Here is a 16,629-nt window from a genome sequence, read left to right on the forward strand (position 1 = left end):
CTAGCTCTGTAGACCAGGCTGGTCTCGAACTCACAGAGATCCGCCTGCCTCTGCCTCCCGAGTGCTGGGATTAAAGGCGTGCGCCACCATGGTCCGGAGTGCTAGGATTTCAAGTGAGCACCCATGCCAGGCCCTGAAAAGAGTTTTAAATAATAAACTGCGGGAAGGCAAGATGGCTCAGCAGGTAAAGACACGCACTGGCAAGACTGAGTTCAGCACTCAGCACCCGTGCGGTAGGAGAGAACAAACCCCTGCAAGTTGTCCTGTGATGTCCACATACACACCATGATATACATGGATACACATTACACACACCCAAATGTAATTTTCAATTAAATAATAATAACAAACTAAAAACTCCACACGGATGTATAGGTCATTCTCGGCATGCTATAAATTTCTTAAGGGCGGGGCTGGAGAAATGGCTCAGAGGTTAAAAGCACTGCCTGCTCTTCGAAAGGTCCTGAGTTCAATTCCCAGCAACCACATGATGACTCACAACTGTCTAAAATGAGGTCTGGTGTCCTCTTCTGGCCTTCAAGCATACACACAGACAGAATATTGTATACATAATAAATAAAAAAATTCTTAAGGGATTTTAATCTCTAAGAGTATGTCTACATTCCCATGTTCCTAGCACATGTAAGTCACAGTGGAAACCCAAAGGGAGAAGTTGGAGAACGATATAAAAGCAATTTCCCCAGTTCATATAGCTTAATAATTGTATTTAATATGTTTGTGGTGCTATGCAGGTGCTCTCCCAAGGAGGTAAACTCCCAGGCCTCTAGCAGAGTTTTCTTTTTAAATTTTCAAAAACGTATTACTTTATTCTGTGTTATATGCTTGGGTGTTTTGCCTGCATGCATGTCTCTACATCATATGCATGCTGTTGCCTGAGGAGACCAGAAGAGGGCGGCAGATCCCTTGGAACTGGAGTTGCAGATGGTTGTGCACTGCCATGTGGGTGCTGGTTACTTAATCCAGATCCTACGGCGGCAGAGGCTCTTAACCACTGAACCAACTCATTAGCCCCGAAACAGGGTCTCCCTATGTAGCTCTGGCTGGCCTGGAGCTCACTATATAGACCTTAAACTCACAGAGATTGACCTGCCTCTATCTCCAGAGAGCTGGGATCCAAGGCACATGCCACTTCACCTGACTCAGAATTTCTGTTTTGGTTTTTTAAGACAGGGTTTCTCTGTGCAGCTCTGGCTGTCCTGGAACTCGCTCTGTAGACCTGGCTGGCCTCAAACTCAGAGATCCACCTGCCTTTGTCTCCCAAGTGATGGGGTTAAAGGCGTGTATCACCAAAAATGGTCAGAATTTTTTTTCTTTAAGGATATCGCTTTACTAAGATCCAGCTGTACTGTCCCAGTAGGATCTTCCAGGAAAAACTTCCCCTGAAACAGAATGAAACGAAACAGACTCACATTGGTGTAAAAATGAATACGACAGCATACGAGAAAGAGAGAGAAGTGGATCCTGTAGGCTTAAAACCGAGCCCACACCCCTGCGTTCGTTTCTTGGCAACCTCAGACTCACTAGTCGCTTACGGGAGACTCACGGGTGCTAAGGACAGCTGCTGCAGACCACAGGCTGACAAGGACAACCTGGGTGGTTGCCATTAGGTCTCCCCAGATGCCTTCAGCTAAGAGAATGACCAGCACCTCCAGGGTACCAGGATGTGGTCAGCAGCTGGCTCATTCAGAAACCCAGAGCCAGTTCAAGCAGGGGTCACTTGGGGTCTACCCGGAGGCTATGCAAATTGAACACCTGGTCAGTCTATCCCACCAATGTCGCAGGAGCTGACACAGGTGAGAAGGTTCATTTCTGTGCTTCCTGTGGAGACTGTGTTGCTAGGTTTTTATGAAAGTGCACGGCCAACTCCAGTCCAAAAGTAAAAAGGAGCACATCAGTCTGAACTTACCTCTTTCAGCTGGGTTATCATTCCAAGGACAATCACGTCGCCGACTTTGCTTGTACTGCCCAGTAGAGTTTCTATTGTTTTAAGCTAAAAGAAAAGAGAATAAATCCTGAACGATGAAAAGCATGGTCTCATTTTCTTATGGACAAGCAAATGCTGAGTAAAGGTTACTACATACAGCTGCTTTACAGTAGGAAGAGTAATCTGCAAGTTTTGTCCTACAAAAAGCTAAAACGTCAAATGTGTAATGACCAAAAATGTAACCAAAGAAGTCAAACACGGGGATCCATATCTAAGAAGGAAAGATGTGTCTGAAGCCAGCCTGGATCACAGTGAATCCGGCACCAATCCAGCTACAAACACACAATCTTTGATTTATTTTTTTAAACCTCGTTTTGTTTGTTCATTATGTGTACAGTGTTCTGCCTGCATGTGTCCCTGCAGCCCAGAAGAGGGCACCAGATCTCATCACAGGTGGTTGTGAGCTACCATGTGGCTACTGGAAATTCAACTCAGGACCTCTGGAAGAGCTGCCCCCTGCTCTGAACCTCTAAGCCATCTCTCCAGTCCCAAATACACAATCTTAAAACAAAACAACACACACTAAAGAGGACTAATATAATTTATTCAGATGGTTATCAATGACTAAAGCTTCATGATGTACCACTGTGGACAGTAAATATTTTTTGTTTTACTGTGTTTTTGCTGTTTGTTTTGGTCTGGTTTGGTTTTTCAAGAAAGGGTTTCTCTGTGTTGGCCTCAAACTCGGAGATCAGGCTGCCTCTGCCTTCTGAGTACTAGTATTAAAGGTGTGTGCTACCGCCTCCTGGCTTGTTTTGTTGTAGTATAGGCCTAGCTGGCCCGATACTCCTTGTATAGCATAGCCTCCCAAGGGCAGGAATCATAGCATACACCATATTACTTTCATACTGGGGCAAGGGGCACACATCCACATGGAGTCTGTGAAGGTCAGAGAACAACTTGAGGGCATTCTCTCCTTCACCACAAGGCATCAAGTTCAGGTCATCAGGCTTGACAGCAAGGACTTTACCTGCTCAGTCGTACTGACAGACTTATTTATATGGTTTTCAATTATTTTTTTACACTTACATACATTTGTATACTGGAGAGAGGAAATGTGGCGTGGTGTGCTTGTGGAAGTCAGGGATACTATAAGGGAGTCTGTCCTTCTGCCATGGAGGTCCTACGGATGGAACTGTGGTGGGCAAGGTGGTGACAAGCTCCTCTACCCACTGAGCCATCTCGCCAGCCCTGTTTTTACTTTTCAAGGCAGAGTCATGGCTATTGTAGCGAGCTGCATGGAATCACAACTGATGGAGATGTATAATCAACCCCTGAGATGGCTAAGACCTGACTTATGCTATGATAACGCAATGATTATCAGCTGTCTGCATATGCGTGAGCCTATGGGCAGTGCCCACCTGGCAATCCGGGATTGGCAGCCCATGCCTACTTAAGGGCTGGGAGAGGTTTGCCCGGGGAGAGAGGAAAAGTGAGAAAGTGAATAAAGGTCCTGGAATAAACTGCAGTGAGAAGAGCTCCGGTGGTCGCGTCATTCCTTGCGGGACGAGGTGGGACGTGACAGGCTATGTTGCTAAAGCTAGGCTAAAACTCTCAACTCTTGCACCTCAGCTCTTTGAGAGGCAGGATGGCAGGTGCCATCGTGCCTGGCCCACTTTCATTGTTTGAGGAAGACGACTTAAAACTTAATGAGTCTGGGGAACTAGTGAGATTGCTCAGCAATTAGGAATAGTTACTGGTTTTGCAGAGGACCTGGGTTTGGTTGATGGTAGATGTTTGGAATGCCATTTCAAAACGTCAACATGAGGCAACACAGGACAAAGGCATGACAAACACTGTTGTTTTTAGAATCAAACCCAGGGCTTTAGATACACTAGGCAAGTGTCCGATCACTCAGCTCCACCCCCAGCCCTCCAAATATGCATGAAACACACTATTTTTGTAGTTGATAAAAGGAATTTTCCGCTCAGATTATATAAATAGCCTACTTGGGGTTCTGCTTGTTCTTAAGTGTTGCTTAAATAGGAAACAAACCGTCACAAACACAGAACTAAACAGGAAGATTGAAAAGAGCAATACATTATGGAGCCACAAGCGTCAAAGAGGAGAGAAAGCATTGCTTCTGGGCTGTGGACACGCAAGCTGACGTCAGAAACCTAACACACGTGACACAGACATTGTACGGAAATTTAAGTAGCGTCGATTTCGAAAACGACACAAATCACGCTGTGATACGGTTAAGTGCAGAAACTGTCAAATAACTATTAGTGGTTTCTCTTTGTGTGCCATCACTGAACATTACTTTTGGTTTTTTGAAACAGTCTCATGCAGCCCAAGTTGGCTTCGAACTCACAACCAAGCTGAGAATGAAGGGGGTGACCTTGAATCTCTCACTCTCCTGCCTCCAAGGGCGAGGATCACAGGCCCGATGACCACACTCTCAAACATGACTTTAACGTCATCCAGGGCTACTGATCTACCAAGGCAGAGAACCTAAGGAACACTGGAGAGGCTGGACTTCTTCAAAATCCATCTGACCCTCAGGACGCTGGCAAGGCCCAGACAGAAGAAGCAAGGACTTCTAAGCAGGGTTCCGAGCACTGGAGAGGAAGAGACAGCCACAGACAAACAGTGGCCAGGCCACGCCTACTGCTGAACAAAAATGACCGAGCTGTTTGGAATCATCTTCCAAACTACAACAGCGGAAGGTGCATACAGGTCAGCTCTCCTCCACTCAAGTTACCCCTGTATCTGTGTTCTCACTCATTCTGCACGGCTTCTTCAGCACACCTGGGCGGTGGGTACCGAAACCAATGTCCTTTGATACCTACGTTTTCCTTACAACTGATATGACACATTTTAGTGTCACAGGTATGGTGATCGAGAGGAGGATGTGCGACAGTCAGCGTTTTGAGTGAGAACACAAAAGGTAACAAAAGGCTGGTCGGGAAGCCAGCGCAGGGCACGGGAGGACAAGCGCTGGTCTGAGGGCTGGAACTACATAGATGGTCCCCCGGTACCATGCCTGCTCCAAAGATGAGGAACTTCTACTGAAGAGCTAGGGACCCCCAGCACTGGGCATGGCCCTTACCAACAGCAGTCGTGCAGCCAGGCCCACAGCCAGTTTAACAGGTACATGTCTTTATTTTCATTTAAAATCCAAGGAATTAACCAGGCATGGTGGTGCATGCCTTTGGGTGCATTGGGCGGCAGAGGTGGGTGGGTCTGGGGCCAGCCTGTCTACACAGCAAGTGCCAGGTCAGCCAGGGTACATAGTGAGACCTTGTCTAAAGCAAAAATTAAAAAAGATGGCTGACTAGGGAAAAGCACCTGGCTCTAGGCCTAATGACCTGGGTTCCATGCCTAGGTTACACGTGGTGGAATAAAGAACCTCTCCTGCAAGTTGCTCTGACTTCCACATGCACACACACAGAAAGAAGTGTACAAAAAACATAGCAATAAATATTGTACTCATATTAATATATACAGCCCCTAAATAATTAAGACAATGCTCAAACCTGGAATTTGCTTCCGCTTTCCTCGGGGTGTGAGCCTATCACCGGAGGAGTGAATAATTCATGTCTGTGCGTCCTCTGTAAAAAAAGAGAGATCCCTATGAATTACTGAAATAAACATTTAAAAGAGTCATTAAAACTCTGAAAACAAAACACTGCCCCTAATGCAAATACCTAGCAATTCCCCCACTGCAAACCCAGGGCCTTGTACCCACGAGGCAATTCTACCACTGAGCTAAATCCCCAACCCCTACGGCAGTTTCTAAAACAAAAAGTATTTAAAAGCCTGAACTTGGAAGCTAGCAAAAAAGAGAAAAGTCACCTGTGGTTGAAAGAAAAGGCCCCCAAAGAGAATGGCACTATTAGGAGGCGTGGCTTTGTTAGAATAGGTAAGTGGAGATGCGCTGGGAGGTCTCATAGATGCTCAAGTCATGCCCAGTGTCTCAGACCACTTCCTGTTGCCTGTGAGTCAAGATCTCAACTACCTCTCTAGCACCGCGTTTGCCTGCATGCTGCCTTGCTTCCCGTCATGACAATTATGGACTGAACCTCTCAACTGTAAGCAAGCCACCACAATGAAATGTTTGCCGTGGCCACGGTGTCTCTTCACAGCAATGGAAATCTTGACTACGACACCACCATAAACACAGTACTGTAAGCACTGGCCATACACCAGGCCAAAGAGACCCAAGACCCAACTGAGAGAATACGGAAGGGATAAAAAGAGGGTGAGCCAAGACGCTTCAGGGTAAGAAATTGGGGTATCCAAAGGAAGAAGGCTGTGGGAAGCTCTGTATTAGTTAATTCTGTCATCCACTGCTGCAACCCAATATCCAATAAAAAGAAGCTTAGGGGGGTAGGGCTTTACTTGGCTCACAGCTGAGAACCACAGTCCATGCTAACCATGGAGAGGTGCAGGGGAAACACCGGGCTCAGCTGCTTGGCTTGCTTCCTTGTTTTCCTTTGTCTTTAGGCCAGTGGATGGCACAGCTCACACTGGAGTGGGTGGGAGGATAATTCCCTTATCCTTCAGGGGCTGCCCTCACAAACATATCCGGCTGTATTCTTAAGCATTTAATAATTCAGTCAGGCTTACAAACAAAATTAACCACTGGTGACAGCAGAGTCACATTACTAAACTAAATGAGGGGGAAGTGCATGCAAAGCACTAAACAATGTCTGACATCTCAGTACCAGGTACTGAGTGCTAGCCACTCCCTAACATCTAAAGGGAAATGTACTTCATATCCCTGTGTTCTCATGGGGTGTCAACCACAGAACCTGTGAACAGTCTACATTGACCTTCTCTGTTGTTTGGGGACAGGGTCCTACTATAAAGTCCCAGTGGTCTGGAAATCACTGTGTACACCAGGCTGGCCTCAAACTTGCAGCAATCCTCCTGCCTCTGCAATCTTAAATACTGGAATTATGGAACCCAGATTTGAATGACCAGCTTTAATCTACAAAATTGCATCCTTTAAACAGCCTTGGGATTTTCCAAAGCTCTTTTTCTCCCCAATTTACTAGAGATCCCCCACTCCCAACTTACCTGGTGTAAGATAGTATACCGTTCACGATACAGCTCAGCTTTATCTCGTGCTGTTCCAAATAAGGTTGGCGCAGCGTGATTTGTCATTGATAGACTAGAAGAAAAGGAATACCATTTAAGTATGTATGTGTGTATATGTGCATATATATAAACTATATATATACATATATGATAGTTATAAAAAATTAACACAAAGGTCAATCAAAAGTGAAACATGAAACTTTGTGAAAAATTATACAATTGAAATTCACTTAATCAACAAGTAGAAAGATAGCCCAGTGGATAAGAGCACTTGTTGCTCTTGCAGAGGTCCTAAGTTCAATTCCCAGTACCCGTATGGAAGCTAAAAACTGTAACTCCAGCTCCAGGAGATCCAGTGCCCCCTTTTGAGATTCATGGGCACCAGGCATACAGGTGGTCAAACTCATATACTCATGACAAAATACTCGTGCATGTAAAATAAATAAATCTTTAAAAAATTAAATCAACAAACGATATGTGGTATACTTACGGGAGAAATTTTTTTCTTTCTGAACTGTACACAAAATGCGGAATATCAAAAGCTCCAATAATATTGAAAATATGCTCTCTAAAAAGCAACCCATAAAACACAGATCAAACTTAATAAAACACAAGAATTATAAATAGTAGTATTTCACATCATAATTTTTTGCATATAATACTCTGCATATTTTCTTCAAGCCATGACCAATTTTTTTATAGTGTTACAAATAAGAGGATAAAGTTTTTAGCTTGTACATTCCACTACTTTCGAGAGATACAACAGTCACAGGTGTGATGGTGCCCCCCCCATAATCCTTGCACTAGGAAGGCAAAATCTAGGCCATATAATGAGACCTGTCTCAAACAAACCAAACAGTAAATTATACTTTTGATGTTCAATTTAATTCATTCATAACGCACAGACTATGAAACAGACTGGGAACACACCACATCAGTAATAAACAAATACTATAATCTCACTAGAAAAAAAAACAGTAAAGACAAATCATTTAGCAATCAAATTTATAATGTGGGCTCACTTAAAATGAAACAAATAACGATGGCTTCTAATGTAGAACTATTGACCACACACTGTTTTCCCTTGGTAAGGCTCCTGCAGGAAGGAGCCGATGTGACCCACATACATAGTCTCATCGACCGACTGCCGGCACTCCTGGACGGCCGCTTCCACCACGGACCGCTCGATCATGTCTGATGACACTGAAATGGCAAGTTCAAAGTCACAGTTTAGAACAAGGCTGAAAACTCTGGTGTCACAGCACCCACCTTCTAAGGTTAGTAAAGGCATAAGTCACAAAACATACAGGTTAGCAGTTGGGTATTAGAAGCAAGAGCAACATGAGTTCAAGGCTATCCTGGGCTACATAGAGAATCTTGAGGCCAGCCTGGGCTACATGAGACCCTAGATACAGAAGCACACAGCAGTAATCACAACACCTTTGAGGCACACACACACACACAAAAAAACCCCATTGTACCCATTTCTTATTGATGGTAGAGCAACCTTGAGTATCAGCCCAAGAACACAGCTAAAACAGTTTAGAAAGCAGCACAAACTTAGGCCTGATCAGAAAGCAGGCACCCTTAATCACTGTTTTCAGCCAAAATACAATATGCCATTAGAAACTAACATACAATGATTAATCATCATGATTCCCTAAACTGTTTATTGTAAAGGAGTTTTCTAAAGGAAGACTGTTATTTTGAATGTAATTGGCCCCCATAATCGCATAGGGAGTGGCACTATTAGGAGATGCAGCTTTGCTGGAGGAAGTGCGTCACTGTGGGGGCGGGCTTTGAGGTTCCCTATGCTCAGGATACTACCCGGTAAGTCAGCTGACTTCCTGTTGCCAGTAAGATGTAGAACTCTCAGCTACACCTCCAGCACCACATCTGCCTGCATGCTGCCATGCTCCTTGTCATGATGATAATGGACTGAACCTCTGAAACTGTATGCGAGCCCCCTCAATTAGATGTTTTCCTCGTAAGAGTTGCTGTGGACACAGTATCTTTTCTTTTTTTTTTTCACTTTTCTTTAAAGTTTATTGCAAACAACAGTCTTCAAGCTCACTGTGGTGGCTGACCACGTCCACGACCAAAGCCTCCTCTAAACTGGAACTCGGTGGCTGAGCCAGCCCCGGCCTCGGCTTTCTTGTCAGCACCAGGGGGCACAGCACTCCTTCTGTAGGTGTCTCTGTCCGCCTCCCCTCTTGTGAATCTTGCCGGGCGCTCACCCTCTGGCCCTTTGGGCCGAGGCCTGCCAGTTTCGGGACGGCTGCGGCGCAGGGTGGCAGGCACGATCTCCGGAGGAAGGTGGAGATAATCGCGGAGATACTGGATGCCCTCATTCGTAAGGTACCAATAGAAGTGTCTCCAGGCAAACTGCTCCTTCACATAGCCTCGAGACTTCAGAGACTGCATGGCCTTCATGACATGAAGGTTGGGCACGTTCTTGTCTGCCAGCTCGGGGTGTTTGGGCATATGGACATCCTTCTTGGCAACCATCACTCCTTCCTTAAAAAGGGGCTCATAGATGGCAATCCGGTTCTTCTTGGGCATCAACATCGCGGCGGCTGCAGGGTCCGGGACCCACAGTATCTTTTCATAGCAATAGAAACCTTCACTAAGACACAGAATGTGCGGAAATCCTGCCTTTGAAGATGTGATGGAGAAAGACGAGAGAAGGCTACAATTCCTGTCCTGTGGGCAGTAAAAACATTGGAACATTCCTTCTTTTCAGGCTGCTGCCTGCAATAGCAGATGAAGTGCTTAACCAGCACACCAGGCAAGTTAAGCCTTCTCACTTTTGTCTACCCCCACTCACCCCTGCAAACATTTAGGAGTATCTGACTTAATAAGACAGTCACAGGTGTGAAGAGAGAAATAAGTGACCATTAAGGATCAGATCAGGGTCAGCGACATGATTCAGTACATAAAGGCCCTTGGCACAGAACTCTGATGCCTCAGTTTGATCCTCAGATCCACATGGTAGAATGAAAGAACCCACTCCAAAGTTGTCCTCTGACTTCCACATACATACTGAGGCATAGGTGTACACGCACACACACACACACACACACACACACACACGTGTGTACGCACACACATACAAAATAATAGTAATAATATAATCCTTTAAAGGACAAGATCAGATTTACGAGTTAAATATAGAAAAGAGACCATGGCAATCCCACCTCCCCAGGGATTACAAACTACAAAAGGGCCATTAAGGAATAGAATACCCCGAGGTCACAACTGAACTAAGCCTTTGGGAAAAGATACTGCAATGTGTGTATTGCAGAACTCTGGAATATCTTAATAAACGGAGCCTCAATTTCCATTTCAATATAGATCTGAGGACACGAAGCTACAGCAACTTAAGCATTATCAGAAAATGTGACTTACAGGGCTGCTTCTCAACTGCATCGATGATCTTTTCTAGGGTCTCTTCAAGCTCTGACTCGGTGACAGACTGAAGGGCTTCAGTGAGATACTTAGTGGCTTCCCTGGGAAAGAAGGAAAAAAACAGGCCAAGAGTTTCACAAAGTGCCCATTCATTCCTCCCATCAAGCGGTCCTCATTTTGCCTACAGTTTCTGAACAAAACTATATCCTTTGATTCCTGGCTAAGAAAACTGTTTTTATTGTTGCTGTTTTTGAGACAGGGATTCTCTATGTAGCCATGGGTGTCCTGGAACTCGCTCTGTACACCAGAGCTGGCCTTGAACCCACAAAAATCCACCCACCTCTGCCTCTAAAGTGTTAGAATTAAAGGCATGTGCCACCACAACTGGCTAATAGAACTGCTTTGTTTGGTGGTAGTAGTACCAGCAGACTTTTGTTTAAATCTTATAAAATTCAAGCTTTATAAAAAGCCAATGTAACTGAAAAGTCAGTTCTCTCTCTAAAGCCTGAACTATCAAGGTTTGAAACTTCAAAAATAAGCAAACAAAGCCAGGTGATGACTGTGGTACATGTCTTTAATCCCAGCACTTGAGGGGCAGAGACAGGCAGATCTCTGTGAGTTCAAGGCGAACCTGGTTAACGGAGTGAGTTCTAGGACAGGCTCCAAAAATAGAGAAACCTTGTCTCTAACCACCCCCCAAAAAGAGCAAACAATTAAAATAACAACATATCCTTGTAAACAGATCATGCTAAAATACCTTTTTAAAAAAAATAAGCAGGATACCCTGGACATGGGAGATGACCCTATCTTGACCAGAGTGTATGAGACCAAAGCCGAAACCTCAACTCAAGTCTTTTCTGGATTCCTGGCCCACAGAAAACGTTGGCTAAAACAAGAGTGCAGCTTTAGTCTCTAAACCTCAGGGTAATCTGTTTCACGGCAACAGGTAACTAACACCATCTTCCTTTAGTAAAGTTCTATGGTGTTTAATTCTACGCATGGTACCTTGAAACTAAGAGATGTGAATATATGTCTCACTGAATCAATGAGCTTCTGACAGCTTAATAAAAGTTCGCTTATAGTAAAAGGAGTTAACTGATGAATTATTTTTCTTTTCAAATATCAGAGATTAACAACTAAATCCATCATTTTCTCCCAGGATATACCCAAGTTGACCCTTGGACACTAATAGGCAAAAGGTAAAGTTAAAAGATGTAAAAGATCATTCAAACTGTATACTGCGCTCAGCAGGTACTTAAAACGTTTACTGTATTATAAAAATGCAAAGACAATGCATTTGGGCACACTGCCTTTTGGGCAAGATATAAACTAGAAAATCTAGAAAATAAAAATAAAAAGATACCTAAAACACCTTTAAATTTTATCCAGTTTTTAATCGTCCAGGCAATAAAGGGAATCCCAAACCGAGATGGGTGGGAGGCTCACAGTCTGCGCCAACAGACATGCAGACGGAGTTACCCAGGCCGCTCTTTTGGCCTGTCTCCCTTTAACTTCCAGAAGTAACACTGAAACGATTTGCACCCAGCAGAGACAGGCACCTCCGCTGATCTGAGGCCCTCAAGCCACATTTCCCGGGTTCTCTTGAGCCCCCCGCAGCGCAAGCTCCGCCCAGCCTGGAAGTAACATTTGCACCGGGCGCGAGTGTCGCGGAAGCCCGGGGAGGATCTGCACGCTCAAATGCACAAGACCGACCTCTCCTTTTATAACAAAATATTCTAAGGGTCTCTGGGCGCCTGGGGCACTGCGGAGGGACACGCTACCTTACGACTCACCCTCTAAGCAGCAAGCCGCGCAGCTTAAAAGCTGAGACCGCGCGACTCCGCAGCCGCTCCGGCGCCATGTTCGCGATTTGGCGCCACCACCGGGGCCCCGCCCCTCCTCGGCTAGACACGCCCCTGCCCCGCCCCCAAATTCTTGAACTGGTGAGTTGGACTTTTGTCCCTTCACTTTGCAAGGGCTGGAGAATCTCAGATTCTAATCCTGAAGCAGAAACCCACCGGCGCGCCCGCCTTGCCTGGGGAGTGAAGCAAGAGTGATCTATGTGGGAACAAGCTTCCTAACACTCGGCGCTCTCACATTCGGGCTTCTCTCTGACTCTAGCCAAGCTTCCCGCACCCAGAATCTTTCCTTCCAAGGCTATGGAAGGTGTAGGACCGTCCCGTTTACAGGTTCTACACAAACCCTGGGAAATATTGTGTCTTCACTGTTTCCTCCAGCAGGTACTCTCTCCATCACCCCCATCCAACCAGCATTTTAGCTGAGGGCCTCTTCACAATGCGTTGTCATTAGCAATATAAATGTATTAATTGATGTGTTTCACACATTAATTAGCAGTGTCCCCACTTCTTCCACTACAGCCTTTTTTTTATGTATGGAGAAACAAACAATTACAAATTACTTACTTGCGATGAAGGAAGGTACCTTCGGTAGGACACATTTTAAAATGTTTGTTCTTGCTGAGTGTGGCGGCACATGCCTTTAATGCCAGGACTCAGGGCAGAAGCAGGCAAATCTCTTGTGAGTTCCAGGACAACTTGTTCTACATAGTGAGTTCCAGACCAGTCAGTGGTGCACAGTGAGACCTTAAATAAAAATAAAAACATAAATAATAAAATGCTATTTCCGGGGCTGGAGAAATGGCTCAGAGGTTAAGAGCATTGCCTGCTCTTCCAAAGGTCCTGAGTTCAATTCCCAGCAACCACATGGTGGCTCACAACCATCTGTTATGGGGTCTGGTGCCCTCTTCTGGCCTGCAGGCATATATACAGATAGACTATTGTATACATAACAAATAAATAAATAAAAATAAATATTTTAAAATGCTATTTCCGGTGAGCTGAAAAAAACATGGAGTGCTTACAAGTGAGCCTGCAACTTTATGGGACACAAGGAAGCGCTGGGCATGATGTCACAGGTCTGTAATCCCAGCACTGAGAAAGGGGAGATGCAAAGATCAGGAGTTAAAGGCCAACTTCGATGTCATAGCAAGTTTAAGGCAAGCCTGGGACATGAGACTTAGTGGGAGGGAGACAAATAAGCAAAAAACATGAAAATGAGGTGGGTGGCAGTGGCAGTGGCGCTGGCGCACACCATTAATCCCAGACCTCAGGAGGCAGAGGCAGGCAGATCTCTGTGAGTTCGAGGCCAGCCTGGTCTACATAGAAAATTCTAGCACAGGCTCCAATCCTACACAGAGAAACACTGTTTCGAAAAACAAAACATGAAAATGATTTCTTTCTTTCTTTTTTGGTTTTTCGAGACAGGGTTTCTCTGTAGATTTGGCGTCTGTCTTGAAACTAGCTCTTGTAGATCACGCTGACCTTGAACTCACAGAGAAGTGCCTGCCTCTGCCTCCTGAGTCCTGGAATTAAAGGCATGTGCTATCACCACTCAGCTGAAAATGATTTTTTTATTGAGCTCTACATTTTTCTCTGCTCCCTCCCGTCCCTGCCTCTCCCCTCCCCTTCAACCCTCTCTCCCATGGTTCCCACGCTCCCAATTTACTCAGGAGATCTTGTCTTTTTCTACTTCCCAAGTAGATTAGATCCATGTATGTCTCTCTTAGGGTCCTCATTGTTGCCTAGGCTATCTGGGATTGTGATTTGTAGGCTGGTTTTCTTTGCTTTATGTTGAAAAACCACTTAAGAGTGAGTACATATGATAATTGTCTTGCTGGGTCTGGGTTACCTCACTCAATACGATGTTTTCTAGCTCCATTCATTTGCCTGTAAATTTCGAGATGCTGTTTTTTTTTTTTTTTCTGCTCTGTACTCCATTGTGTAAATGCACCACATTTTCCTTATCCATTCTTTGGCCAAGAGTCTGGTTATGACAAACAATGCTGCTATGAACATAGCTGAGCACGTGTCCTTGTTGCACTATTGAGCACATATTGTAACTGTAATTCTTGCTTGATACATGTTTTGTTATATGTAATTTTACTATGCTAAAGTTAAAACTTTCCTTTTTTAGATTTATTTATTATATGTACAGTATGTATTGTGTGCTATAAGAGGGTACCAGATCTCATTACAGATGGTTGTGAGCCCCAGTTGTTTGTGAGCCAACATGTGGTTGCTGGGATTTGAACTCAGGACCTCTGAAAGAGCAGCCAATGCTCTTAACCTCTGAGCTATCTCTCCAGCCACAAAAACTTTCCTTTTTTATTTAAACAGAAAAGGGGAAATGGTGTGGGAGGTCCTTCTGTATATGTGTTGCTTTATTGATTAATGACTAAAGAAGCTTCCTTGGCATGTGATAGGGCAGAGTAGAGCTAGGTGGGGAAAACTAAACTGAATGCTGGGAGAAAGAAGGCGAAGTTAAGGAGAAGGCATGGAGCAACCAGAGGAGAAAGACATGTTGCCAGATGGAACCTTGCCCGTAGGCCACGAGCCTCATGGTAAAATATAAAATAATAGAAATGGATTAACCAAAGATATAAAAACTAGGTAGCCATACACTTAAGTGACTAGCCAAACAGTATTACAAATAATATCGTTTCTGTGTGATTATTTGGGGCTGAGCAGCCAGGAATGAACGAATAGCCTCCTACAACACTCCAGAGAATTGACAGTGACAGGGGCACTCATTTCATAAATACTGGTGTGCAGAACAGGCCTGGGGACAACCAGCTCCAATGGTACTTCCACTTACCTTGCAGCCCTACAGGGCCTGGGTAAATTGAAAATAAACATGTGTTGCTAAAACAGCAGTTACAAAAAAATTGATTGAAGATACCCTGCAAGGGTAGGGCACTCACACAAGTCATAGATAATAAACAAAGGAAAATAGCAGTGTTAGTCCTGGCTTATGAGTTGTTTGCCAAGAAGGTACCTGAGGTCCCCCAAACAGTACAGACTGTTGCCACTGCTATCGGTTGCTCACCATATTTAGACAGTGTGATGACTATACTTGGTTGTCACCGTGACCACGTCTGAGATTAACTAAAATCCAAAAATGGGGGGCACCTGTGAAGGACTTTTTTTTAAATCTCAATTTGAAGTAGGAAGATTCACTTCTAGACTGGATTTTGAGGCGAGCTGACACATCTTTAATCTGGCCACACCTTCTGGCCTATATGAGGACAAGGAAGAAGGAGGCTTTTGCTCTTTGTCCTTTGGAGCCTTTGACAGGCCCCCCCATAGATGAGTCACAGAGGAGACCTTCGGGATTTCAGAGCGAGGCTCTGTCATCATCTGCAGACAACTGTTCTCCCTTTGAAAGACAGCTCTTGGCCTGCTATTGGGCTTTAGTGGAAACTGAAGTTTGACAATGGCCACCAAGCTACAGTGTGCACTGAGCCCATCATGAGCTCCGTGTTATCAGTCCACCACACCATAAAGTAGGACATGCATAGCAGCTGCCTATTATCAGGTGCAAGTGGTACATATGAAATCGTGCAGGATCCGGTGGTTCTATACCTGAGCAGGTCCTGGAGGCACAAGCAGTTACGTGAAAAAGTTGCCCCAGTGTCTCCCATTACAGTGCCTTCTGCTGCCTGGTATACACCTTTAGCTTCACAGGATATTCCCTAGGATCAACTGATTGAGGAAGTCTAGGGCCTGGTTTACTGATGGTTCTATACATTATGCAGGCACCACCCAGAGGTGGACAGCTGCAATATTATAGCCCTTTCCTGGGACAACCCTGAAGACACCAGTGTAGGAAAATCTTCACGATGAACAGAACTTCAGGCAGTACACACGGTATTACAGTTTGTTCAGAAGGAGAAGTGGCCATATGTGCGATTGTTCGCTGATTCATGGGCCGTAACCAATGGATTAGCTGGATAGTCAGGGACTTGGAGAGATCATAATTGGAAAATTGGTGAGAAAGACATCTGGGGAAGAAATACATGGATAGATCTCTTCAGATGGGTGGAGGATGTGAAGAGGCTTGCGTGTCGTGTAAACGCTCATCAAAAGGTGACTGCAGTAGAGAAGCCAATAGTGGATGGCTCATTCTGTGGACAGTCAGTCTCTTTCCCCAGCAATTCCATCACGGCCCACTGGGCCCATGAACAAAGGGGCCATCTTGGCAGAGATGGGATCAACCACATGGACTTCCACTCACCAAGGCTGACCTGGCTACAGCTCCTCCTGGGTGCTAGATCTGCCAATAGCAGAGACCAACACTGAGCCTTAGATACG

General features: G+C 45.0%; 1 protein-coding gene and 1 pseudogene across 1 annotated transcript in view; both read right to left on the reverse strand.

Moving 5' to 3' along the window:
* Pole2 (DNA polymerase epsilon 2, accessory subunit) overlaps positions 1-12,336 on the reverse strand; it is a 27,440-nt gene extending 15,104 nt beyond the window's left edge. The window contains exons 1-8 of the mRNA XM_005343136.2: positions 12,253-12,336; positions 10,460-10,560; positions 8,179-8,254; positions 7,542-7,619; positions 7,031-7,124; positions 5,485-5,559; positions 1,928-2,011; positions 1,344-1,400 (exon numbers count right to left, since the gene is read on the reverse strand). Of these exons, the coding sequence (XP_005343193.1) occupies positions 1,344-1,400; positions 1,928-2,011; positions 5,485-5,559; positions 7,031-7,124; positions 7,542-7,619; positions 8,179-8,254; positions 10,460-10,560; positions 12,253-12,320 (633 nt within the window). The 5' untranslated portion in view covers positions 12,321-12,336. The remainder of the gene's footprint in view (positions 1-1,343; positions 1,401-1,927; positions 2,012-5,484; positions 5,560-7,030; positions 7,125-7,541; positions 7,620-8,178; positions 8,255-10,459; positions 10,561-12,252) is intronic.
* Positions 9,079-9,637, reverse strand: LOC101985745 (annotated as a pseudogene).
* Positions 12,337-16,629: the final 4,293 nt, after the last annotated feature.

This window comes from Microtus ochrogaster, chromosome 1 (assembly GCF_000317375.1).
Source record: "Microtus ochrogaster isolate Prairie Vole_2 chromosome 1, MicOch1.0, whole genome shotgun sequence".
Classification (NCBI taxonomy): Eukaryota; Metazoa; Chordata; class Mammalia; order Rodentia; family Cricetidae; genus Microtus; species Microtus ochrogaster.